The sequence below is a fragment of the Pleuronectes platessa genome, chromosome 7 (assembly GCF_947347685.1).
Source record: "Pleuronectes platessa chromosome 7, fPlePla1.1, whole genome shotgun sequence".
NCBI lineage: Eukaryota > Metazoa > Chordata > Actinopteri > Pleuronectiformes > Pleuronectidae > Pleuronectes > Pleuronectes platessa.
The window spans coordinates 618,542-645,000 of NC_070632.1; the positions used below are offsets into that span (position 1 = coordinate 618,542).

General features: G+C 49.9%; 1 protein-coding gene across 2 annotated transcripts in view; it reads right to left on the reverse strand.

Annotated features, from left to right (window-relative positions):
* znf609a (zinc finger protein 609a) overlaps nt 1-26,182 on the reverse strand; it is a 28,474-nt gene extending 2,292 nt beyond the window's left edge. Inside the window, exons 1-7 of one of the 2 annotated variants that reach the window (XM_053426591.1) lie at nt 26,055-26,182; nt 24,138-24,571; nt 14,506-15,360; nt 6,836-7,061; nt 6,047-6,134; nt 3,727-5,869; nt 3,012-3,393 (exon numbers count right to left, since the gene is read on the reverse strand). In XM_053426591.1, coding sequence (XP_053282566.1) covers nt 3,012-3,393; nt 3,727-5,869; nt 6,047-6,134; nt 6,836-7,061; nt 14,506-15,240 — 3,574 coding nt within the window. In that variant the 5' untranslated portion in view covers nt 15,241-15,360; nt 24,138-24,571; nt 26,055-26,182. Of the gene's footprint in view, nt 1-3,011; nt 3,394-3,726; nt 5,870-6,046; nt 6,135-6,835; nt 7,062-8,730; nt 9,560-14,505; nt 15,361-24,137; nt 24,572-26,054 lie in introns of those variants that run through there. The other variant, XM_053426592.1, reaches the window with a different exon arrangement.
* Nucleotides 26,183-26,459: the final 277 nt, after the last annotated feature.

Genomic DNA, 26,459 nt, shown 5'->3' on the forward strand with positions numbered 1-26,459 from the left:
TGTTCCACAAGTTCTCTTTTCTCTCGTTGTTCCCTGTGTGTTCTCTCGTTGTTCCCTGTGTGTTCTCTCGTTGTTCCCTGTGTTTTCTCTCGTTGTTCCCTGTGTGTTCTCTCGCTGTTCCCTGTGTGTTCTCTCGTTGTTCCCTGTGTGTTTTCTCGCTGTTCCCTGTGTGTTCTCTCGTTGTTCCCTGTGTGTTCTCTCTGTGTACCCTGTGTGTTCTCTCGTTGTTCCCTGTGTGTTCTCTCGTTGTTCCCTGTGTGTTCTCTCGTTGTTCCCTGTGTGTTTTCTCGTTGTTCCCTGTGTGTTCTCTCGTTGTTCCCTGTGTGTTCTCTCGTTGTTCCCTGTGTGTTCTCTCGTTGTTCCCTGTGTGTTTTCTCGTTGTTCCCTGTGTGTTCTCTCGTTGTTCCCTGTGTGTTTTCTCGTTGTTCCCTGTGTGTTCTCTCGTTGTTCCCTGTGTGTTCTCTCTGTGTACCCTGTGTGTTCTCTCGTTGTTCCCTGTGTGTTCTCTCGTTGTACCCTGTGTGTTCTCTTGCTGTTCCCTGTGTGTTTTCTCGTTGTTCCCTGTGTGTTTTCTCGTTGTTCCCTGTGTGTTCTCTCGTTGTTCCCTGTGTGTTCTCTCGTTGTTCCCTGTGTGTTCTCTCGTTGTTCCCTGTGTGTTTTCTCGTTGTTCCCTGTGTGTTCTCTCGTTGTTCCCTGTGTGTTTTCTCGTTGTTCCCTGTGTGTTCTCTCGTTGTTCCCTGTGTGTTTTCTCGCTGTTCCCTGTGTGTTCTCTCGTTGTTCCCTGTGTGTTCTCTCTGTGTACCCTGTGTGTTCTCTCTGTGTACCCTGTGTGTTCTCTCGTTGTTCCCTGTGTGTTTTCTCGTTGTTCCCTGTGTGTTCTCTCGTTGTTCCCTGTGTGTTCTCTCGTTGTTCCCTGTGTGTTCTCTCGTTGTTCCCTGTGTGTTTTCTCGTTGTTCCCTGTGTGTTCTCTCGTTGTTCCCTGTGTGTTCTCTCATTGTTCCCTGTGTGTTCTCTCTGTGTACCCTGTGTGTTCTCTCGTTGTTCCCTGTGTGTTTTCTCGTTGTTCCCTGTGTGTTTTCTCGTTGTTCCCTGTGTGTTCTCTGGTTGTTCCCTGTGTGTTCTCTCGATGTTCCCTGTGTGTTCTCTCGTTGTTCCCTGTGTGTTCTCTCGTTGTTCCCTGTGTGTTCTCTCGTTGTTCCCTGTGTGTTCTCTCGTTGTTCCCTGTGTGTTCTCTCGTTGTTCCCTGTGTGTTTTCTCGTTGTTCCCTGTGTGTTCTCTCTGTGTACCCTGTGTGTTTTCTCGTTGTTCCCTGTGTGTTCTCTCTGTGTACCCTGTGTGTTCTCTCGTTGTTCCCTGTGTGTTCTCTCGATGTTCCCTGTGTGTTTTCTCGTTGTTCCCTGTGTGTTCTCTGGTTGTTCCCTGTGTGTTCTCTCGATGTTCCCTGTGTGTTTTCTCGTTGTTCCCTGTGTGTTCTCTGGTTGTTCCCTGTGTTCTCTCTTTGTTTCCTGTGTGTTCTCTTGTTGTTCCCTGTGTGTTCTCTGGTTGTTCCCTGTGTGTTCTCTGGTTGTTCCCTGTGTGTTCTCTGGTTGTTCCCTGTGTGTTCTCTGGTTGTTCCCTGTGTGTTCTCTTGCTGTTCCCTGTGTTCTCTCGTTGTTCCCTGTGTGTTCTCTGGTTGTTCCCTGTGTGTTCTCTCTGTGTACCCTGTGTGTTCTCTCTGTGTACCCTGTGTGTTCTCTCGTTGTTCCCTGTGTGTTCTCTCGTTGTTCCCTGTGTGTTCTCTCGTTGTTCCCTGTGTGTTCTCTCGCTGTTCCCTGTGTGTTCTCTCGCTGTTCCCTGTGTGTTCTCTCGCTGTTCCCTGTGTGTTCTCTCGCTGTTCCCTGTGTGTTTTCTCGTTGTTCCCTGTGTGTTCTCTCGTTGTTCCCTGTGTGTTCTCTCGCTGTTCCCTGTGTGTTCTCTCGCTGTTCCCTGTGTGTTCTCTCGCTGTTCCCTGTGTGTTCTCTCGCTGTTCCCTGTGTGTTCTCTCGCTGTTCCCTGTGTGTTCTCTCGTTGTTCCCTGTGTGTTTTCTCGTTGTTCCCTGTGTGTTCTCTCGTTGTTCCCTGTGTGTTCTCTCGTTGTTCCCTGTGTGTTCTCTCGTTGTTCCCTGTGTGTTTTCTCGTTGTTCCCTGTGTGTTCTCTCTGTGTACCCTGTGTGTTCTCTCGTTGTTCCCTGTGTGTTCTCTCGTTGTTCCCTGTGTGTTCTCTCGTTGTTCCCTGTGTGTTTTCTCGTTGTTCCCTGTGTGTTCTCTCTGTGTACCCTGTGTGTTCTCTCGTTGTTCCCTGTGTGTTCTCTCGATGTTCCCTGTGTGTTTTCTCTGGTTGTTCCCTGTGTGTTCTCTCTGTGTACCCTGTGTGTTCTCTCGTTGTTCCCTGTGTGTTTTCTCGTTGTTCCCTGTGTGTTCTCTCGTTGTTCCCTGTGTGTTCTCTCGTTGTTCCCTGTGTGTTCTCTCGTTGTTCCCTGTGTGTTTTCTCGTTGTTCCCTGTGTGTTCTCTCGTTGTTCCCTGTGTGTTCTCTCGTTGTTCCCTGTGTGTTCTCTCGTTGTTCCCTGTGTGTTTTCTCGTTGTTCCCTGTGTGTTCTCTCTGTGTACCCTGTGTGTTCTCTCGTTGTTCCCTGTGTGTTCTCTCGTTGTTCCCTGTGTGTTCTCTCGTTGTTCCCTGTGTGTTCTCTCGTTGTTCCCTGTGTGTTTTCTCGATGTTCCCTGTGTGTTCTCTCTGTGTACCCTGTGTGTTCTCTCGTTGTTCCCTGTGTGTTCTCTGGTTGTTCCCTGTGTGTTCTCTCGTTGTTCCCTGTGTGTTCTCTGGTTGTTCCCTGTGTTCTCTCGTTGTTCCCTGTGTGTTTTCTCGATGTTCCCTGTGTGTTCTCTCTGTGTACCCTGTGTGTTCTCTCGTTGTTCCCTGTGTGTTCTCTGGTTGTTCCCTGTGTGTTCTCTCGTTGTTCCCTGTGTGTTCTCTGGTTGTTCCCCGTGTTCTCACCGGGGTAGTTCTGCATCATGACGGAGGGCATGCCTCTGTAGCCGGGGTGGCTGGGCTCGTAGCCCTGGCTGTAGGCGTAGGGTCCGTGCATGTAGGGCATGTAGCCCTGGTGCTGGGCCAGGGGGGAGGAGAACTGCATGTGTTGGGGGTGCTGTTCCTTGCCCCCCCCTCTGTGCTCCTCTGGAGGCAGCTGCGTCCTGCCCTCCGCCCCCTCCTTCACCTCCTCTTTTTGAAGGCCCTCCTTCGGCCGAGGCCTCTCCTCCTTCACCTTCCTCTCTCGCTCCCTCTCCCTCTCGTCCTTCCACCGGTCCTCCTCCTGTGGCTTGGGGGCCTCTGAGTATTTGTTGGGGTAGACGTAGGGCCACAGGCGGGAGTCTGGCTCCTGAGGAGAACAGTTAGTTCAGTCACATGGAGATAAAAACTGAAGTCATATACATCCAGCTACAAAACCACTGTGTGCGATGAATGAAGTTAGTGTGTAGCACCTGTGTGATACACGTTTGTGATTGTGTGTGTTTGAAACAGCCACTCGTGTGTGTGTGGACTGTGATATGAAGGTTTGTGTATCTCATGGTAATGTCTGCGTAGAGTCCAGACATCACACACTAAAACCCAACTATCCCTGAGTCTTCATGGCGTCAGATGCTAAAGGTGGATCTGTCCCACACAGTGTTTTAAAGCTGCTCTGCTCTACAGGTGGAGTTCGTCCTCTTACCTGTCTGTACCACATGGCGGGCTCTACGCCTGTCGGCCTGCCTGACTCCACCCCCGGCTTAGCTTCCTCCTTCCCATGATGCCCTGCTTCACTCAGCTTCATCTTCAGACCCTCAGGCTGGGCGGAGGGGGCTTTGGCGTCCTCTCCCTTCGCCATGATGACGGACTTGGCCTGTTCTGAAGTTGGGAGGGGCTCTTTAGACTTGGCCGGGTTCGGCCCCCCCTTGGCGCTCAGGTCAGTGAGGCTGGGGGCTCTGGACAGCGTGGGGGGCACAGAGGCCTTCTGCTTCCACTCGTCTTTCCCAGCAGCCTCCCGCTCTTTGCCCTCAGCCTTCTTGTCGACCTGCCGATGCCTCTCCTCGTACTGCTGGCGGTAGGCGGGGTTAGAGGCCAGCAGGTGGGCGTGGTAGGCCTGGTCAGCTGAGTAGGAGTAGGGGGGGACGTAGTACTGGTTGTAGTACAGAGGCTGGGTGTACATGTTGGGGCGCTGCTGGATGACTGAGGGCTGCTGGGGCCCTGGCTCCACCTTCCTCTCCTCCTGAGGCTCCACCTTCAGTTCGATCTCCTCCTCCTCCACCTCTGGCTCCTCCTCCTTCTCCTTCTTCACCTTCACCTGAGCTCCCTCCACGTGAGGTGTTGCTGCCGGTGCTGCCCCTGGGCTGGGGTTGGGGTAAGTGGGTGAGTAGTAGGAGTCATAGTTAGGGTAGTAGGGTGATTCCTTACTGGGCGGCTGGGGGGGGAACAGCGCCTTCTTGGCCCCTTCGCGAGGCCCCTGTTCAGGCTCGGACTTGACCTTCACCCCCTCCGCCCTCCCCTCCCCGTCGTCCCCTGCATCAGAGATGTCGGAGTAGGCGGGGCTGCTGGTTTTGACGGATGCGTTGTCGGCTCCGTTCTGGTTCAGGTGGGGGGGCGCGAGGCCGGCCTCCATCCGGCTGCTCACACCGATGGACGGGCTGGGCGCGTTGTCCGAGAAGCTGTACACCTTGTCGGCTGCGGCCTTGATGCTGGCCAACCGGCTCTGCTGAGCTTCTGTGGAGCCGTTGAGCAAACAGTCATCAGAGTATGGGCTCTTCCCTTCCTCAGGCCTCCCCCCCTTACACATCGCCTTTGGACTGTCCCCCTCCTTCCCCCCCTCCCGCTTCTTCTTGTCCTTCTTCTTCTTGTCCTTGGTGGGGGCGGGGCTGGTGTCAGCTGATGGAGGTTTGGGTTGGATGTTCTTCAGTTGTGGGCTCTTGGGAACCGACTGTACCACAGAGCCCAGAGAGGGGGAGGACTCCTGCTGGGCATAGGGACAGGGGGCCCCAGGGGCAGCGGGGGCTCCAGGGCGGCCGGGCTTTGATCCTTTCTGATTCCCTTTCTCAGGCGGTCTCTGCGTCTTCTTGGCCTTTCGGTCGTCCATCCCGTCGTTGCTGGCCTCGTCAGTCAAACACGCCGCCTCCTCTCCACCGTCGGTCACCTCGGGCTCCGCCTCCCCGGCTTTCTTCTTTCCCTTTGACGTTAGCTTCCCTGGCGACGGGGAGGAGGCGTCAAAGCCTCGTCCTTTGGGTGTGGTGGAGCGGGCGGGGGAAACGGCGGCCCCGTTGCAGGAGGCGAGGTCAGGATGGAGGGCCGGGTCGTCCCCGTACTCACTGTCCACGTCCTGGTCCAGACGGACGTCGGGGTCATTATGGGCTCGAGCCTGGTGGTACCTCAACCCGTTTATGTGCTTGTACTTCTTATTACAGTTGGGGTGGGGGCAGTCAATGAGCATAGGGGAGGGGCAGGTGCGGTCCAGCTGTGGGGGGGGCAGGGGATCAGGTGTACCTCCAGGGAGGGGGGGCGCAGCACCGGTGGAGTCCGTTCTCATGCGTTTGGAAGCCTTCGTGTCCTCGGAGCTGGAGGTGGGCTCCATGTCAGAGGCAGGTTTGGTCTTCCTCTTGGCGGAGGACGGGCTGGCCTTGGCGTCCTCGGTGGCGCCGGCGGTCTGGCTGCCTCGTCGCCCTTTGCTGCTCGCAGCAGCTCCACGAGTCTTACTGCTGCCGCTGCCTCTGTTGTCGGAGGAGTTGCTGTTGTCATTCAGCAGCGTGTTGCTGCTGGGACGCATCCGCTTCCCCCGACCACGACCGCTACGCATCTCCACGTCGCTGCTGGGCGACTCACAGAACCTGAAAGCACCACAGCATGGGTTAGCAACCACCCCGAGGAGGAGGGGGGGGGCTGGATTAGCACGATAGAAAAACAAATGTATAAATAAAAACTGAAATCTCTCAAGAAGCGTTCATCTAATCGTCTTCACATCCTTCTCAACTGATGAAGTGATGATCAAAGTACTGTGTGTGTACCTCGGGGGGGCCCAGTCATGTCTGGTGCAGTCCAGCAGAGTCCCCACATACGTCTTGTTCCTCCAGGTGACGTTCACAACCAGCATGCCTACACACACACACACACACACACACACACACACACACACACACACACACACACACACACACACACACACACACACACACACACACACACACACACACACACACACACACACACACACAGTTAAACTCCATGTCAGATGTATCATCAGAGCTGATCCGAGTCTGAAGACTGGAAGTTATTTGAAAAACTTTGAATTCAATATTCAAAAGGTGGAAATTTCTTTAAAAGTGAGAATCCAAGAATCTCACAGTTCACAACACATAAGCTTAAGATTCACATCAAAAAAAGAAATTTATCATAAAAGACACAAGTCTTTGTAATTTGTGTGAATTCTCCTTGGTCAGGATGTCGATGTCTCAGATGTTGTCTCCCTTCTCTCTGTCTTCTATTTTCTTTAAGACATGTTTATTGCTGCTGTTTAGTAATTTTTTTTATCCACATAGAAAATATTTGAAACCAAACATGATAGTTCTACTGGGTTTGACTCTATCACTCATCAGCTGTTGGAACACAAATGAAAGGAGAAGCCTGTGGGACAGAGCAGAGAACATTCGTGGACCTGAGATCTCCACAGTTGGATTATCATTATCTTTCACAGCTGTAAATATTAATCTATAAGAAACAAACAGAGCCTCTGTTCTGCGCCCTCAGCTGTGGGATGGTGTCAGGTGATTGGTCTGTTTGAAGAGCGCTGGTCTCACCGTCCTCCGTCTCCTGCCACACGATCCCCTCCAGGTTCACACTGGTGCCCGGCTCACAGGGGCCCAGGCACTCGGGCTCGGTGGCCAGCGCGGCGTCCGCTGTGTTCACCGCCACGGAGCGCGTGCGGACCATGATCTGCTCACAGGGAGACGAGATGTCGCTGCTGGGGACGGGAGCGAGGAGGTGGAGAGGAGGAGGCGCAGGGGTGGAGACTGGAGACTCCATCTGGAGGAGGGAGACAGAGGAAGTTTAGGTTAACACGCAGAGAGGTCCACACGCGTGACGTACAGAGGGGACAACACAGGCGGAGGTTTGAACGACCCAGTTCTCATCACTGGTTTCCCACCAGCGCAGTGGAGCCAGGTGGGACTGACAGGTTCCCACACTGTGATGCTCCAGCAGCAGGTGGAGGAGCCAGAGCTCCACGTTACCTCCTGTGATCCACATCAGGACCTGCCATACACACACTTGCAGCTTCGCACCACTTGATCTGATACATTAACAAAGAATCGTTTACTCAAGCAAAAGCATAAAGTGATAAATAAAAGAAATGAAGACGAGTCATCAGGAGCAGATCAGGTGTCGGAGTGAATCCTTCACATTCACACAGGTTCACAGGGAACTCTCTCTCTGCTGCTGGTTACACAGGACGTCACGTTTTGAGCAGGATTCAACAAATACTAAAGAACACATTCATAGTTCAAATAAAACATGTTTACTTTGACTGAAGCTGCTTTCAGACACTGGGGAACATTTTCTGGAACTCTTCCTGCCAGCCCCCTGGTAGAAGGTCCGGGAAAGAAAACTCTTCCTTCTTGAAGAGAAATGGTACTTTCCTGATTCTTGTAGTTCTGGTTTGTTCCCTCAAATGTAATTTAAAAAACCTCAGTAACTACAATATCGTTAAATAAGCCCATAATTCATTGATTTATAATTGAAAAATGTAGAATTGTAGATGTAACTGTAGAATTCTCACAGAGCTCCAGGAAACAGTTTCAGACCAACTATCCAAAACCACAGAATATTGAGTTTGATATGTGAGATCCCCACTTTTGATTTGATTGATCCACTACCTCATTGATTATGAAGTGAAAACTGAAAGTCTGATCTATTTCGTAACCTGCTTTTCTTATCCTCCGATTTCAGAGTCCCTGATATAAATTAATCAAGCTCCTTTCAGACTAACACGGGACGGACGTGAAACGTGAAGAACACAAACATCTCAGGATGAAGAAGAGGAGCCGGACACGTAGAAGATGAAGACGTCGACTTGGAAACACAAGGAGATTCCAGATCTTCTGGTGATGAGGGCCGACCCCGGTGTGGACGAGCTGTAAACAACAACACTGATCTTTCCACAGCAGAGTTTATACGTCATGTCCCGCCTCCTGCTGCTCTACAGGCTCCGCCCCTCACCTGGATGTTCCCCACATGTTCCTACGGGTCTAACCAAAACAATCTCCTGCTGCGTTCTTCATGTGAAAGGAAAGACATGATCTCCAGAAAATTGGTTTCCAGACTTCATGTCAGAAACCAGCTCAAACTCACTACTATCGAAAACTGAATTTTTGTTTTCATTAACCTAAAATATCAAAGGTTGCACTTCACTAGCTGATTAACAAAACAGACCAACAACAGCCACAGAAACAAATCCCCCTCTCTCTCTCTCTCTCTCTCTCTCTCTCTCTCTCTCTCTCTCTCTCTCTCTCTCAAACCACAGAACACCAGAAACCGTAGTCACCGGATTCTGACACACCTCCTCCTCCTCCTCCTCCTCCACCCCGACACACAGAAACTTCTATAGCTCCATTAAAAGCCTGTATATGATTGTCTGGTCATAAAACTCCTAACTGAGCAAACACACCAGCAGGAAGTGAGCTGCAGCTTTTGTTACCTGAACAGACGTGTCATCATCTGAACCCTTCCTCCTGATCTGCAATGGGACAACGAGAGAGGTGGGGGGGTGAAGAGAGACAGATCCCAGGGGGAGGGGTAACCAGGTAACAGCCAACAGCCGACACCTGATGCAGCCGTGTCCTGGGAGTTGGAACCAGTTTGCTTCAGCAACATACAGGCTGTCAATCACGTCAACCAGCCAATCAGCTGCCAGGCTGCTGCTGCTCTCAGTGTTCGAGGAACATGACGACTTCTCTGCTGAACAAACACTCAAATGAAAACAGGACACCTGCAGGTTGTGCTGAAGAAAGAACCGGTTCTTTCTGAACTACAGTGTTGCATTATGGGTTGTCTGTAGCCCAATTGCCTTTCAGAGATAATCAGTGTTCAGTCCAGTTTGACCTGCAAGAGTCTCTTGGGCTCTATAACGTCTCCTGATTCGTCAATGAAGAAACGAAGCAGAGAGCAAACAGACGAACAGTCAGTCGGTCGAAGATGATGAGCAACTTAGAGAAACTCAGAGAAACTCAGAGCAGCTCAGAGCAACTCAGAGAAACTTAGAGCAACTTAGAGAAACTCAGAGAAACTCAGAGCAACTTAGAGAAACTCAGAGAAACTCAGAGAAACTTAGAGAAACTCAGAGAAACTCAGAGAAACTCAGAGAAACTTAGAGAAACTCAGAGAAACTCAGAGAAACTCAGAGAAACTCAGAGCAACTTAGAGAAACTCCTACAGGCGTCATGTGTTCCTCACACAGACCTGAGGAACACGTCTCTGGACCTCAGAGCTGATGCGTGTGGAGCTCATCTACACGCCGCCGCCCCCCCCCCCCCGAAGAGCAGAAAACCCACCAACCAGCTCTCGCACACACTCCTGCTCTGATCCCCCCCCACACACACACACTATTGGCTGCCGAGTTCACACCAACAACACAGCCACAGCTCGGCTCCTCCTCTCCATTCAGTCAGAGAAGGATTCATTACAACGCCACATTCCTTTCAAGGTCACTCGCTCGCTGGGAGAGATGAGCGACACTGATCAGAACTTCACAAACACTGAGACGCCGACCGAGTGGATGTGATTCCCCAGGAAACATCAGACCACCTGCTGACACTCAGCTTCCAGATGAGAGTCCTCCTGGTTTATTCTTCTCTGACAAACTGGGGATAAAGGAAGAGACACTGTAATAACTCCAGGAGGCGTAAACTACAAGTCCCACAATGCACCCCAGGCCGAGGCTCCGTCCAAAGACGTGTTTTCATTTCAAAACTAATTCCGTTCAAACCAACACCTGAAGACACCCGACCGTTCACGTACCCTGGTGATGTGGGGAACACAGGAAGAAGATGGTCTACTCTGCAGGTTGCTCAAGCTGCTTTCAGTCTGTGTGTGGTCAAGAAGATCACATGACCTCTGTCTCCGTCTGCTGCACCCGGCTGGAAACCTGCTGCTGTGTTGTTCAGCTGCGAAACACAAACTCTGGAGGAACTCTTCAATTCTCTGGATTTTACAGCTCATGTCTGAAGCTACCGAGTGAAGACACAGGATCTGATCTTCAGTGACATGTGACAGAAATCCCAAATACTCCCTGACAGTGTGACAAAGACCTGAGGACGTTCTCCACAGGGCTCGACCGGTCAAATCAATTCCATCCTTCTACTTGATGTCTCCTTGTTCTGAAGAAACCCAGTGGACGATACATGATCAAGTCCTGAGTCTTCAGTGTGCTCCTGGAAAGGTGAGCGTGGAACCGTGTTCTCCTCTGAGCAGGAGCCCTCGCTGCTCTCACACGCACTCAGAATGTCAGAGATGAACCAACAGGTTCACAGTTATTTCTCCACCGGGTGTTTAAATATCATCTGGGTTAGAGGGAGACGCCAGGCTCTCTTTGGACGGGGGCCCAGGAATCCTCCGGTTCTGAGAATGATGGTGCCACGTGAGGACTTTACTGTTTAACACATTTTAAAGGACCTGAATTTAATCCCAAACTGCAGAGGTGAATTCTGCCTGTTCCAAGCAGGGGACCCACCTCCTGCTGAGGAGTCCTGAGTGACGAGGAGCTGTCGCAGCGCTCCGACATGTGACCTGCTCCTCGTTTCCAGGAACCCTGGCTGCTGAGAGGAGGTGTCAGGGGCCCGTTGGCTTCTCAGGATGCTTCACTTCAATTTACTTTTTCAGCCAAAGCTCTTTCCCTGCAGCCTGACTCCAGGTCTCATGAGTCTGTTTCCCTGAAAGCCGCTCTCTGCTGTGAGTTGTGGTCGAGAGCAGCTCTGGTCAGGAGCCACTTCTTCATACCTTCATACCTGAGGCTGTGGTCCTCAGTCGAAGAAACGTGGAACAGCAATAGGAATATATGAGGAGCTATAAAAACCAACAGGACTGAATTAAACCACGTGCACAGGTTCAGAACTACATGGCCAATATGTTCACATATTCCTATATTAGGTTTGGTGTCCACAGGAGGAACCCTTCACTTCAACAGTTGAGTTAAAGCTCAGTCAGGATGAACTGATAGTTTGCGTCAATGTAAGTCGACACAGTTTGTCAGACCCTGAAGCTGCAGCCGGTCTGAACCCTGAACATCTCCTGAAGCTGCAGCCGGTCTGAACCCTGAACATCTCCTGAAGGTGCAGCCGGTCTGAACCCTGAACATCTCCTGAAGCTGCAGCTGGTCTGAACCCTGAACATCTCCTGAAGGTGCAGCTGGTCTGAACCCTGAACATCTACTGAAGGTGCAGCCGGTCTGAACCCTGAACATCTACTGAAGCTGCAGCCGGTCTGAACCCTGAACATCTCCTGAAGGTGCAGCTGGTCTGAACCCTGAACATCTCCTGAAGCTGCAGCTGGTCTGAACCCTGAACATCTCCTGAAGCTGCAGCCGGTCTGAACCCTGAACATCTCCTGAAGGTGCAGCCGGTCTGAACCCTGAACATCTCCTGAAGCTGCAGCCGGTCTGAACCCTGAACATCTCCTGAAGCTGCAGCTGGTCTGAACCCTGAACATCTACTGAAGGTGCAGCCGGTCTGAACCCTGAACATCTCCTGAAGGTGCAGCCGGTCTGAACCCTGAACATCTACTGAAGCTGCAGCTGGTCTGAACCCTGAACATCTCCTGAAGGTGCAGCTGGTCTGAACCCTGAACATCTACTGAAGGTGCAGCCGGTCTGAACCCTGAACATCTACTGAAGCTGCAGCCGGTCTGAACCCTGAACATCTCCTGAAGGTGCAGCTGGTCTGAACCCTGAACATCTCCTGAAGCTGCAGCTGGTCTGAACCCTGAACATCTCCTGAAGCTGCAGCCGGTCTGAACCCTGAACATCTCCTGAAGGTGCAGCCGGTCTGAACCCTGAACATCTCCTGAAGCTGCAGCCGGTCTGAACCCTGAACATCTCCTGAAGCTGCAGCTGGTCTGAACCCTGAACATCTACTGAAGGTGCAGCCGGTCTGAACCCTGAACATCTCCTGAAGGTGCAGCCGGTCTGAACCCTGAACATCTACTGAAGCTGCAGCTGGTCTGAACCCTGAACATCTACTGAAGGTGCAGCCGGTCTGAACCCTGAACATCTCCTGAAGCTGCAGCTGGTCTGAACCCTGAACATCTCCTGAAGGTGCAGCTGGTCTGAACCCTGAACATCTCCTGAAGCTGCAGCTGGTCTGAACCCTGAACATCTCCTGAAGCTGCAGCTGGTCTGAACCCTGAACATCTCCTGAAGCTGCAGCAGGTCTGAACCCTGAACATCTCCTGAAGCTGCAGCTGGTCTGAACCCTGAACATCTCCTGAAGCTGCAGCAGGTCTGAACCCTGAACATCTCCTGAATCTGCAGCTGGTCTGAACCCTGAACATCTCCTGAAGCTGCAGCAGGTCTGAACCCTGAACATCTCCTGAAGCTGCAGCAGGTCTGAACCCTGAACATCTCCTGAAGCTGCAGCCGGTCGCTCGTCCGGACAGACCAGGAGAAACAACGTTAGTCGGAGCGGATCAATAAGGGCTCCGAGCCAATCGCATCCCATCAATAGTGTTTTGATGATTTTACTTTTGGAGACAAATCTGACAAATCCAAAACTCTATACAATATTGTGATTATTTCTCCATGTTGAACAGTTACTGTTGTTGTTAGCATGGTTTTTAGTTTCCAACCGGAAATCCCCAAATGCCTTGGGTTGAGTCTGTTAACCAATCAGAGGCTGTGTTCCTGACTTGTCGACCAATCAGAGGCTGTGTTTCTGACTTGTCGACCAATCAGAGGCTGTGTTTCTGACTTGTCGACCAATCAGAGGCTGTGTTTCTGACTGGGCATGTGTGTGGAAGCTCTGATCCAAACAAACGTTGCAATTGAATAACAATGAGATTGAACCCATCCTGGTAGACTAGTTGTGACGTGGCCGTCTCATTGCAGAGGAGCTGCTTTGTTTGATTTAATAAAAAGTGAGTTGGTTAGAAGTTCCCTTTCCCTCCTGATCACCCAGACTTGGGGGAACAATTTTCAGAAGCCAAAAAATTTGTTCATTATTGTAGATTTTTGTGAGACCCGATTTCCATTTGCTTTGTCACTGCAGTAAGCATATGCATTCCGGGGTTGAGGTCGTACAAGAGTTATCACACAAGGACACCAGGTGACCAAAAACAGGAGAAATGGCTTCGACTGCAGAGGTTGAAGTCTCCATGATATGAATGATTCATGGTCCAGGTTGGATCCTGTGTCTCTGTCTTAAGTCTTCATGTCTCTCTTATTATAAAACTAACATCCTGGTCTTTTGACGTCTAAATCTGTCTTTTCTCTTCCTGTGAAACACTGTACACTGCTTGATGACTCCTCCTTCACTCAGGGGCCTTTACTCATTCTGCGTCCAATCAGAAAGCTTGGCAGACTTTCTGACTTGCTGACTTCCTGTGACTATAAATACTGACACTTAGCAACCTGTGCTGCCCCATCACTGGTTCAATCTGAAGTCCAAGCTGTGTGACGCACATTCAGCCGGAGTCCTCCGGAGACAGGGTCACAGAGGGGGCAGGGCTCACCACATCTACTGCAGCTAGCCAGCAGGGGCCATCCCTTCAGGCTTCATTAACATGTTTACACTTATGTATTTACTGAGACAAGCGCAGAGGAGATTTCAACCAAAACATTCAAGTGCAGACAACTGATGCCTCCATTCACAATCTTCAAATCACAATCTGCAGGAAACATAAAGCCTGGGAGCACGAGGTAGAAAGACGTGGGGGGGGCAGTCACTGGTCACATTACAGCTGAGCTGAGGTTTGAACAGGTCCTTCTCCTCAGACGTCTTCATGACCCGTCCCTCACAGAGGACCAGAGGGAGATCAGAGAGACGGCTGATGAAGACAAACATTCTGCAGGAAACTATGAAAACCCTGATGACCAGTGTGTCAAGGGAAGAAGAGCACACGCTGGAGGTGGAGGAAACAAGCCGGTGACACTGAAGACTCTGCTCTGTATGCATTCTGGTTTCTTTCCCTCTTTCAGTTGGTTGTGTTGTTCTCAGTGGTGACACCTGCGTTTAGGAGAAGGAGTTGGGTCGACACATGCAATCACCATCAGGATGAATCCACAGACAGAAGACGGCTCAGTTCCCAGAGGGATTAAGTCTTTGACACCAACATCAGTTTTTTAAAGCCCTGGTTGAAAGGGCAGCTCAGCCAGAACGTGAACAAAGGAGAGAGAGTAACAGTTAAATCCTCTGTGATAACCAGTTGCTTTTCAAACAACCAAACCTTTTATTTAGACAGAAGATAAACGCTCTGCTCCTCTTACCTTCTCACCACCCACGACTTTCTTCAGACTTCGGCATTCAACGCCGTCCAGCTCCTCCTGCTCTGCTGGCATGGCGTCGGGCTGACCCATCCCTAACGAGTCCAGGGCCATGTTCCCCAGCTGCTCGGCGGCAGCCAACTCGGGGACTTGTTGGCCCTCGAATGGGCCGCTGTGAGGGGCCCCCAATGGCACGATGGGGGCCAGGGTTTCCTTCTCAGTGTTAACCACTCCTGTGGCTACAACCTCCATTTTCTCCTTCTTAGTTTTCCCAGATATCCCATCCTTGTCCTTTTTCACCGCAGGAAGGGTTGTTCGGGAGAGTTTACTAGATTTGTCAGTTCCCTTAGGAGGGGTAGAGTTGGGGTTCTGTGCTGGGGGGTCCCCGGGGGCCCGGCCCTGAATCTCCTTCTTGGCTCCGTCTGAGACTGGGGCCTTAACACCGTCCTTAGAGTTTTTACTGCGCTTGGATTTTGATTTGGTGTCTTTGCCCTGCGTGGCGGCCACAGGACTAACGAACTTGATATTGTCAGGTAAAGCAGCCACAGAGCTGGGGGGGGCAGCCAAGCCCCCTCCCTCCTTACTGCTCGACATCTCTAGTTTATCCTTCTCCAGGTCAGCGTCCAGGTCGATTATCAGATTGCCAACACCGATGTCCCACTCGTCCCCACTGTCGTACGTGTCCACGGCGTTGGAGTCCACACCTTTCCCGCCTGCAGGGCCGCTGCTGAGGGACATCTTAGTGGGAGCGTCCCGGAGCGCCGCAGGAGGGCCACAGGGGGGCCGTGCTCCTCCCAGCCGCAGGACGCCTCCTCAGGGCTGGTCCCCGCGCCTCCTCCCTGCTCCCCACATCGTCTCCTGCACAGAACACAGAGAACAGGTCAGAGAGGGGACAACCACACATGATAAAACCATCATAACCATCAATACTGTGGAATAATCACATCTGTATCGATGACGCTACACGATTCAGACCCAAAAGTTCAAAAAACAGGAACAACGGTGCTGCACATGTAGAAGACACAGACGAAGGTGTCAGGAGAGTTTGTTGTGATAAGACGATTGTGTTGATGTGCTGTAAACACAATCCCACGATCTCTGCAGCATAATCAATACGTTACTACCACCTCCGCCTCAATGATGCTGTTTGAGCAGAGCCCCCCCCGCTGCGTTGTGTGAAAGGCAAACTGCCGATGAAGCCCCGACCCAATTCTCCAAACTTTTTCCCCAGGTCATGTCTGGAGACTCCTTTACAGATGTTCTGATACCATTTGTAACTCCGAAGGAAAGTGACAGCTGTGTGCTACTAACCCTGTATGGAAGTGATGAGTGCTGCTACTGACACTTTGCAATAACCACTGATAGTAAAGTCATGTGACTGATAAGAACCAATCGGGAGGAGAACATGGTCTGTGTCATTGTTCATATCTCACATATAACACAACAAGGCCAGAAGCGTTTCTACAAGTCTCTGATTTAGAGGCTGGAGAAACGTGTCGAGTCGACAGCAGCAACAGAAATGAGATTTACAACCAACTCCATATTTACATCACATAGAAGGAAAACACGCTTAGTGGCACCATCACACTGACTCCAATCAAAGTTCACCTTTTCTACAGACTAAACAACCCAGCCCAATATTTCCACATTTGAGTTTCATGGTGTTATTCATGGTGTGATGGTGTGAAGCCCTGCTCTCATGTTTCACTCTATATTCAGATGCAGGTCGCTCTAGGCCTGTCCCCATTATCATCTCATCGACTTCGACATGAAAACCTGGATATTGCCTGTTTACTGTAGCGACCAGTGTTCGATCACGTCACTGCCCAACGATCACAGAGTTCATTCACTCAGTCACACCCACAATCAGCCAATGATCCAATCACAGCTTGTGGGAAAGAGGAGGAAACATTCTCTACACACAGATTGAACTCTGATCACTTCGACTGTCGGGCACAAAAAACTCTTAATATGACATCGCTATTATTTCTGTGTCAATATATCATTCAACCAGAATATAATAAACAATATGGTGATAGGCCTAGATAGACATAATAATGATGACACCACGTCAGGACGAGAAGACACGTGTCTCTGTCCTCGTTCCCAACCCTCAGCTTCTGTCCAGACTCAAACACGAGCAGAGGGTTCAAAGGTCAAGTCTCTGTTCAGGGCTGGAAATCTCAAACTATCATCTGAAGATGAATAAATCACGTTCTGTTACAGTTCACTGTGGAGCCTCTTTCACACGCTCTCATGGTTGATGCTCTCTTTGTGAGTCGCTCTGGATAAAAGCGTCAGCTCAATGAAATGAAATGTAAAGATCAACAAGATCATCTAAACATTTACATTGAGCTGAAATGAATTTGACGGGCACATTTGTTGATTTTGAAGATTTAGATGGTTTCATATTTTTGTAGACCTACAGGTTGACCTTTGACCCCGTGTGGCAGGAGCGTCTCCTACTGCTCAGTGCACCCGACCAGACGCTGAAGTCTTCTCTACCTGCACCCAAGCAGCTGAGAAGACAGATGGTCAGCAGGAGGAGGGGGTCATTGCTAATCCTGCTGCTAATAACACAACGTCAGAGGCTCCAACACAACACACAGCAAACACACAACGTGGAGCAAACACTGGAAACCACACAGGAGGCTCCAGAGACAGAACCAGTCTGATGAGAGAACACGTTTGAAAGGATGTGAAACTAATAATTAAACCTTCAGCAGTTTTCACTGATCTCATCACAAACTGTTCAAAGAACTGAAATACTCACTAACGACCACTTCATTAAATGTGTTTGTCCATAATTTATAGATTTTTTTAATGTCAAGAAAATTAAACTTTTTAACTGCCTGTTGAATTTACCAAAAGCTAGAAGGAACATTTTTATACAAACTATACAAATCCACAAAATATTGAGTTCACGATGATTTACAAGATTCCAACATTTATCTGATAGATCAACCAGCTCATCGATCTGCAGTGAAACCCTGAAGATCTGATCTAATGAGAAACCTTTTCTCTCCTGATTTAATTAATCAAGCTGTTTTCAGACCTGCACTGATGTCCTGACATGTTAGTGACGTGTTCCTGACATGTCAGTGACACTTTCATGACATGTTCTGTACGTTCTGTCTGTGAGTCAGGTTCTCTGGACATGTTCTGGATCTTCTCCTGCAGCCTCCTGGTAACATGTGTGTAACATGTCAGAGTGAGTCCATGTGAGGAACCAGCAGGACAATGTGTGGAAGCTTCCCAGTGAGCGAGTGGACGTGTGGACGAGGTTTCTAACACGTGACGTGAAACCTGAAGAACACAAACATCTCAGGATGAAGAAGAGGAGCTGGACACGTAGAAGACGAAGACGTCCACTTGGAAACACGAGGAGGTTCCAGATCTTCTGGTGATGAGGGCCGACGCCGGTGTGGACGAGCTGTAAACAACAACGTCTTTCCACAGCAGAGTTTACACGTCATGTCCCGCCTCCTGCTGCTCTACAGGCTCCGCCCCCTGCTGCCCGGCCCCGCCCCTCACCTGGATGTTCCCACATGTTCCTGTATGAATGAGTCGGACCCGACAACCTGCTGCTGCTACAGATAATACTGTATTTCCCATTTTCTGTAGTTCATGTCTGCAAACCGCTTATATTTAGTAATTTTATTTATTCTATGCATTGTAAATTTCAAACAAACAGATGTCTGGTCAACATTATCAGAGAATTATTTTAATCAGTTATTTTTCTGATTAATAATTTTCAGTAGAGGATAAGTAGAAAAATGCCCCAACATCTTTCCTTAAAAGCAAAAAATAACATTAATGTTTTCCAACATTCCAGAACCCTAATATTTTTCGTTTATTATCGAGACAGCCAACAAAGAGCAGCAAGCTCACGTTGAAGGAGCTGGAGAAGGATGTTTAGAAAGAGGAGGAGTTGGTGTCCATCACGGAGGAGGATCTCTAAATGGACACGAGCCTGAGACTGTGCGGCTCCTCCGAGCGGACGTGAGCTTCTACAAACCTAATAATCAGACTGAGTGACCCAGCAGGATACACAGTGTTTCTCCTGCTGGACATCTCTTCCAGCCGCTGTCAGGTTTCCAGTGAGCAGAGCTGTAGGAGAAGATCCTAACCAGCTGGAGAGCTGAGACTCTCCTGATAAATGTCTGTGTGCTTTTCATCCAGGAGCTCCAACGGAAAGTAAAGAGGAGGATGAAGAGCGGCTTCAAATGTCTGCAGCGTTATAGAATTTAAAAATGACTTCAGGGAGAGTGGAACATTTATCAGGGAACATTGGTGGTGATTTTGTGGTTCTCTGTGTTGCTGTGAATCCGATGCTCAGGTGGTTACATCATGTTTGATGGTTCTTTATAGAAATAGACATTTTCAAGAGGAGTGAGCTTGACTCGGTTCCACCGCCTCCAACAAGCTGTCACTTCAAAACTGGGTTTGAGCTCCGAGTTAGAAATAATCTCAATCCTTAATAAAAAGTACAACTCCACCCTGATGGACGACACTTGTTGCTTTGTGGTGTGAGTCCTGAGAGGTAACTGTGACTGGTTGTTGCTGATATGACATCATGCAGGCATCAGGCACGACCACCATCAAGTGTTACAGCTGTTCGAAAAGAGCTTTTTTGTGTGTTCGTGGGTCAGATCTCGACACTGGATATAAACTCAAGAAAAGGTCCAGAACATTGGTCTGGACCTTAACAAGACTTTCCCACGTGAAGAAACGCAGCAGGAGAATCTCCAGAACATTCAGTGGTTGTGTTCCTCTACCAGGGTCATCTAGCTGAAGTGTGGGATGATGTCATCCAGAGGAGGGCACGGGGGGGTGGTCAGACACAGACTAACACAACTCTGCTGTTCCACACTGAAGAGGACTGGTTCTGTTCAGGTTGGACCAGTGATTGGTTACAACAATAAGAGCACAGAGAAGACGCTGCATGTTCCCAATGAACTGAACAGTTTGTGGTTGATGGATTTAAAGCTGCAGGACACACTGAGGATCACAGGGCGTCAGTTTAATGATTATTTGAATGTTTCCCAACCCGCAAACTACACAAAACATTAGGAGCGGATCAACAGACAGTAAAGAGGAACAGGGCTGGAGTAAAAAAACAAAAAAAAGAATAGCAGCAACTTATTAATTATTGCATTATTCTTAAATCCCAGTAAAACTGTATCTGGTTGAATCTGTGTAGATCAACTGGAAACCATTGAGTTCAAATGCAGATGCTGCTTCCACCTTGGTGTTAGTGTCCGACTTCTGAGTCCCACAGAAGAGGTTCTGAGAGGAAGACTTTCTAACACCTTCCTCCACCTCATCATTCAGACTCAAGTCTTTCAGAGAGAAGGTGTGTTTGAAACACTTCTCGCACCATGACTCTTATCAAACAGCTCAATGCATCAGGTCCCTCTGTCCTGTCGTATTCTCACACTCACCTGGTGAGAACTTGACTTCACGGTTTAATATTCAAGGAAGGTTCTGCTCGCGTTTGAACGTGGAGGAACTTAAAGTTTCCAGGAAGAATAAGAGAAACACTCGGCACAGCGTTGGTATTATTTATCAGATTTAACACGATCACATCGTAGTGAACTGAAACAACAGTCAGCCCTAATAAGGAAGAAGCACTAAAGCACCCCCCCCCCCCGAACCCTCAGCCCAACATGAGCAGGAGATGAGCACATACTGCAACAGTTGAGCAGGATGTCAGTGGAAGTGCTGTGAAATCTGGATTATGTGTAATCGGACTAAGATGAACACAAAACAGAACTTTGTCTATAATATGTTGTACAATAACATCGAGTTGTAGATTTGAGGCAGAGCAGCTCCAGTCTCTGACAGGTTCAACCCACAAAGACCAGCAGCATCATAGAGCTGAAAAGAAACCAAACCATGACACTGAGCTGCTGCTCTGGATCGACGCAGAGCAGCTGGATCCAAAACTCTGAGTTTATACACGTCACGTTTTCATCGGAGTTTCAGAAGTCAAAGCACTTTTAACAGAGAGGCGTTCAATTGGTCCAAATCCAGTGCAGTTTAAGTCAACATACATTCTGTTCCATGCTCGGGTCACCTTTGACCTCTGACCTCTAATCAGTTCATCTGTGAGTCTAGGTGAACAGAGTTCTTTCTTCTTGTGTGATGTCACAGTGACGGTGACCTTTAACCTCCAAGTTCTGATGAGTTCATCCTAAAGTCCAACTGAACACTTGTTCCCCATTTGAAGAACTTCCTCACCGTGTTCTCCTGAGCCCTCATTAACATCACGACACGGGAGCGGGTCGATTCCCGTCCGTCCCCTAACGCACAGGCAGCGGATTGTTCACCTCTGTAGTTTGAACGTGGACAGAGTTCTGCTCCATCAGGACTCGGTCCACCTGAGGTCACAGAGGACACTCAGCTCTATTGATGAGCTGTGTGGCTCTGTCAGCTGCTCTGAGCTCAGCTCCCTGCACGAGAGTAACAGCCACGCGTCACAGGACAGGACACAGCGACTCAGAGACACAGGACATAATCAATATCAAGCAGGAGGAATGTATGTTATATATTCATTTTTTGTCCAGGTTATTTTTGTGTGTCCTTGTCAGTCTGACTGTATCCTCAAAATACAAATGAGCGACTGACAGGAAACCTCCTCTTCTGTAGTTTGAAGTTTCTTTTCATTGTATTTCCTCTCAGCTCTGTCTTCTCATTCATTCCCACACTTACCCCCGACACTGGATATATATGAAGAAGAGACACACACTTAAACACGTTGGAGGACATTTCCAAACCCAAGCTCATCATCATGTTCAGCCACCGTCACTGTCAAGGCCACAAAGCAGTGATGCACAATATTTACAGACTGGCAGACGTCCTCCAGCGGGGTCACACCGGGTCAGCAGCCAGCGTCCTGCTGCTCATTGGTTCAACGACCACGAGACACTCAGGTCCACACAGATCCCGTCCACAGGAAAGGATTTACCAGAGAGAAAGACCTGTGCTGCATGTCTCGTGTCCTCGTTCACAGATCTGATCCCTGACGCTGCTTCTGAGGTAAACAAGTGACGTGTTAGTGGATCTACAACACCTGGTGCAGCTGAATGGAGACTACAACACTCCTAGAAACCTGTGGAACATCTCCCCTGTCGGTCCTGGAGGAGGACACCCGCTCCATGTTTCAGACTCTAAATCCTTTTCGACGAAGCTTATAGTTAGAGCTGGTTCAGGTGCATCTTGGACCAGCTCTTAGTTCTGCTGCTCTGTCTCCTCATCACATCAACGTCTCATCAACGATGACACTGACTCCACTCTTTGCAGATCCACGATCCTGGTTGTATAAATACATGAGGTGCTACAAGGTGTTTGGGTTTATGAGCTTCTCTAGTCCTGATGTCCACTCAAAGCTCTCCACACAGCAGATACACCAGAACCTCTTCTATCACACCTGGATTCATGTCTGTTGTCCTGTTAGAGATCAGAGGCACAGTTGTGATCATCATGTGAAAACAGAGGAAGACGTCAGAGACATGTAGGATAAACACACGGGGGGAGGAGCTTGTTTCAGGTCAGATTTGACCGTCTGGGCCCCTGGACACTGGGAGGACATCACAGGAGACGGACGGAGGACATCACAGGAGACAGATGGAGGACATCACAGGAGACGGACGGAGGACATCAAAGGAGACGGACGGAGGACATCAAAGGAGACAGATGGAGGACATCACAGGAGACGGACGGAGGACATCAAAGGAGACAGATGGAGGACGTCACAGGAGACAGATGGAGGACGTCACAGGAGACGGACGGAGGACTTCACAGGAGACAGATGGAGGACGTCACAGGAGACGGACGGAGGACATCACAGGAGACGGACGGAGGACATCACAGGAGACGGACGGAGGACATCACAGGAGACGGACGGAGGACATCACAGGAGACAGATGGAGGACATCACAGGAGACGGACGGAGGACATCACAGGAGACGGACGGAGGACATCACAGGAGACGGACGGAGGACATCACAGGAGACAGATGGAGGACATCATCATGCTGGTAGAATCGTCTCCAGGTAGTTCAGCTGTATCAATGAGGGAACGTTCATTTTCCAGTGAACCATCTCAACAGTGCAAATACTGGAAGATTAATGATAAAGTTCATCCACAGCCACAGTGTCAGTGAACCAGCAGCAGGTTCAGAGCAGGCTGCACCTGGTGAAGCTCTGTGAGAACAACTGACAGAGAACATGGACTCAGCAGATCACTGACCACAGGAGGTCTCCTGAGGTCAGAGGGCATCACAGGCTTCAGTCACTTTAACAACAGGAGTTCTGTCGTCACAGTAGTTAAACCAGCACCTGATGTCACACCAGCTCACCGACGTACTACACTAACTATGTTTCACTGACAGCAACAGACGCCTACGTTGGGTCCCTGCAGCTCTAGCATGTAGTTAGCATGTTAGCTCCGTCCCTCCCACCTGGGGACACAACGCGCTGCTAGGTGCTGATGGAGGACAGCTGGATCATCACACGCGTCATGTGCAGAAAGTGAAGAGGGCTACCGACACAGCACAGACACGGAGCTAACCCAGCTAGCCTGGCTAGCGTTAGCTGAATGAATCGGGGGTGAGGGGAGCAGCTAGCCGTTAGCCGTGGAGCCCACTGCCCATTGGAGCGACGCTCACCCACTAACATCGCCCTCCACGCACTTCAGGTGGACGGTGTCCGCTCCACACGGACACACAACGTCCGAACCCGGAGGCACAGCCCGGAGGACGTGCGGGGCCCGAGCTCCGTGAGCGCGGCGGGTCCGAGGCCCGCCGTGGCCCGCGACGAGGCTAGCGAGATCCATTATCGGACGCGTTGTTGCTTCTCTGTGGGCGCTGAGAGATTCTCCGTGAAATCACCGACGGACTGGTCCACAGACGGACGGCTCCACCGTAACCACCCCCGCGTCCACAGCCGGGGTCAAGCGGCTCAGCACAGACCCGAGCCCCGGCCCACAGACGCTTTATGTGCCCGTTGATCCAGCCTCCTAACCGCCGACTGACGGACAATCGCCGATGCAGCGCTTCCAACCTCACTGTCATCCATTATCGGACAGCCCTTGCACTCCTGCCTGCAGTTTGAGCTGGAACTTGCTCCCACTTGGATCCACTGGTTCAGTCCCAGTGGACAACCCAGACTCCCACTGGGATCCACTGGTTCAGTCCCAGTGGACAACCCAGACTCCCACTGGGATCCACTGGTTCAGTCCCAGTGGACAACCCAGACTCCCACTGGTTCATTGGTCCGATCTGACATTAGTTAGAGAACAGACACCGGGCTGTACTGTCGCTGATAGGAGACATGAGCGAGCGTCACAGAGAAACATCATAAGAACATTTAATAAGAACAGTAAACGAAGGTGTTGATAAACATGTGAGAGGCGGGACTCGATGCGGAGGAGCGGGGTCCCACATGGAGCGGGTCAGGCGGGGACGTGTCCGACGATGGGCGCATATCCCTTAGCTCCCCGGTCTCTCCAGACAAAGACGGCAGCTAGCCTGCTGAGCTAACCCCGGAGCAGCTAGCAGGCTATCCCGCGTTTTACCCGAATAAGAGGGTCCAGGTCCCCGCAGGAGGAGCGACCCCACCACGTCCACTTACCCCGGTAGGTATCCTATCCGAGCCGGTTCATGTACACTCCATGGGGCCCGACACTCCCGGAGAAACAGCTACAAGATCCGGACCCGGAGGAGCGAGGAGGCGACCCCAGTCAACGTGCTCCCGGCTCAGCGCACCGCCACTCGGTCACATCCCGGAGAGAGGAGGCCTCCTGCGGGACACCGTCACATGAAGGAGCCGCGGCTCGGGGCTGGAGGAAATCAAACTGATCCCAGGTATTCCACGAGAGGAGGAAACACACAAACACAAACACACACAAACACACACAACAACCAGGGCCTCCAGGCTGCTAGCTACCACACAACCAAACCCCGGAGCCCCGGATCCAGCGACCCGGATCCCCGCATCACATCCAACCACGGACTGGATCCATGGATCTGGACTCATGAACGGAAGTGACTTCCAGTGGATTCGACCTGTAAATACAAAATATTCAAGATTCAAGAGTTTATTGTCATATACACAACGATTACATGAAGCAGTCGCTTGCAATGAAATGCTTGGGTCACAGGCTAACTAACGGAAATGCTCAGAATATTAAAGGCAGACAAAAAATAAGAGAAAATAGAATATACAAATGGAAATAAAATATATACATCTAAAATATATATATACACCTCACATGAAGGTGTTATATATAAACATACAAACACAACAACTGACTGTATATAAACATTCACTATATATGATCAAAATCAGTGACTGAATATAAACACAATCAAGGTCTGTTTATGATTATGTTTAACATGTTGCAGTGTTTGTACAGTAGCCCAGAATCATTAAGTTGTGTTTGTATGTCACCTGAAGGCCACCGTAGATTCTCCTACATGATTGGAGGGGGGGGGGGGGGGGGGGGGTTCAGGTGGCTGCAGTCTGTTACGTCACCACTAGAAGTGATCAGGATTAAAGGAACTCTAACCCTGTATGAAAACCACCTGTGTTCACTGGTGTGGTGCACTGGAGCCACTGGGAACTCGTCCTCATACCACTGGACTCAATTCACAGTCAGATGGTTTGTCTAATAACTGATGGTCCTGAATTCAAGCAGAAGACACGAGGAACATCATGTCCTGCAGCCATTTGTCTCTCTACACTCACACAAGTCTACGCTCCTTATCCACTGACACACACACACACACACACACACACACACACACACACACACACACATTCTATTTATGGCTCTGTGAGGACTTTTAAAAAACATGATTCTACTCTGAACCTTAAAACCAGGTGTCAGCTGACAGGAGGAAACATGTCCTCACTTAGATACAAGATCACACAAACACACAATGTAGGGATTCCAGGATGGTTACCCAGGCAACAGGGATATGATAATTTTGGCATGACACACACACACACACACACACACACACACACACACAGTAGTATTACCTGTAATGTGTGTGTTTTCCATCTGATTGCACCTTTAATCTATAGCCTGTGCAGCTACATTTACATTTCTATTTGACTCCTCTCTCCTTGTTTTCGTTAGAGGGACTGAGCCGAGCGGGGGACTAAGTGATGAAGAGATAATAAGGATCTAATGAGGAGTCATGTGACACGTGTGCGTAGATTCTGTTCTTACATAAGAACAAATCCCAGATAAGAAAACGTTGGTCAATATCAGAATCTTCCTAAAAGCAACATGAGTGGGTTTCTCCTGAGGAAGCTCCACTGAGGCTACAACTAACTGTGAAGTACATGACTGAGGTTTTGGCTTCACACCAGATGCACCTGCCAAGAAACACCCCCCCCCCCCCCCCCCCCCCCCCATGTTAACTGGAGCTGACGGCCTCATAAAGCCAAGGAGCTGTTTGTCTGTGAGCTTGTCTGACGTCAGTATTTCCAGCTGTGGCCCCCAGGGGGCACTGTGTGGAGGAATCCCTTTGCACTCACCTCCTCAGATATCTGAGGTTCAGTTCTGGTCACATTTCATCTCACACACTTCATTCATCAAGGAGGCTGTCAGCCACTCAGGCTTGTTCCTGTGGGTCCGGGGGAGGACCTGCCCTGACATAAAGAAACAGGACATGTTGGACAGGATCGAGTTTGACAGAATAAAGACCTTGTTCTCGCTGTAGCTGCTTGTGACATGAACTCAGATTTAAGATAAGTAACTCACACAGAAGCCCAGTCATCTGACTCTGAGCCCATTCCCAGTTTGTTTTATCACTCGAGTCTCACAAACACAAAGCAATACTGTTTGGAGGTGTTTTATATTTTTATGTCTGGACTCCAGACGACATTTTGTTTAACCCCTATTAACAGCTATCTCTACATAAACGTTGATACATTAAAAAT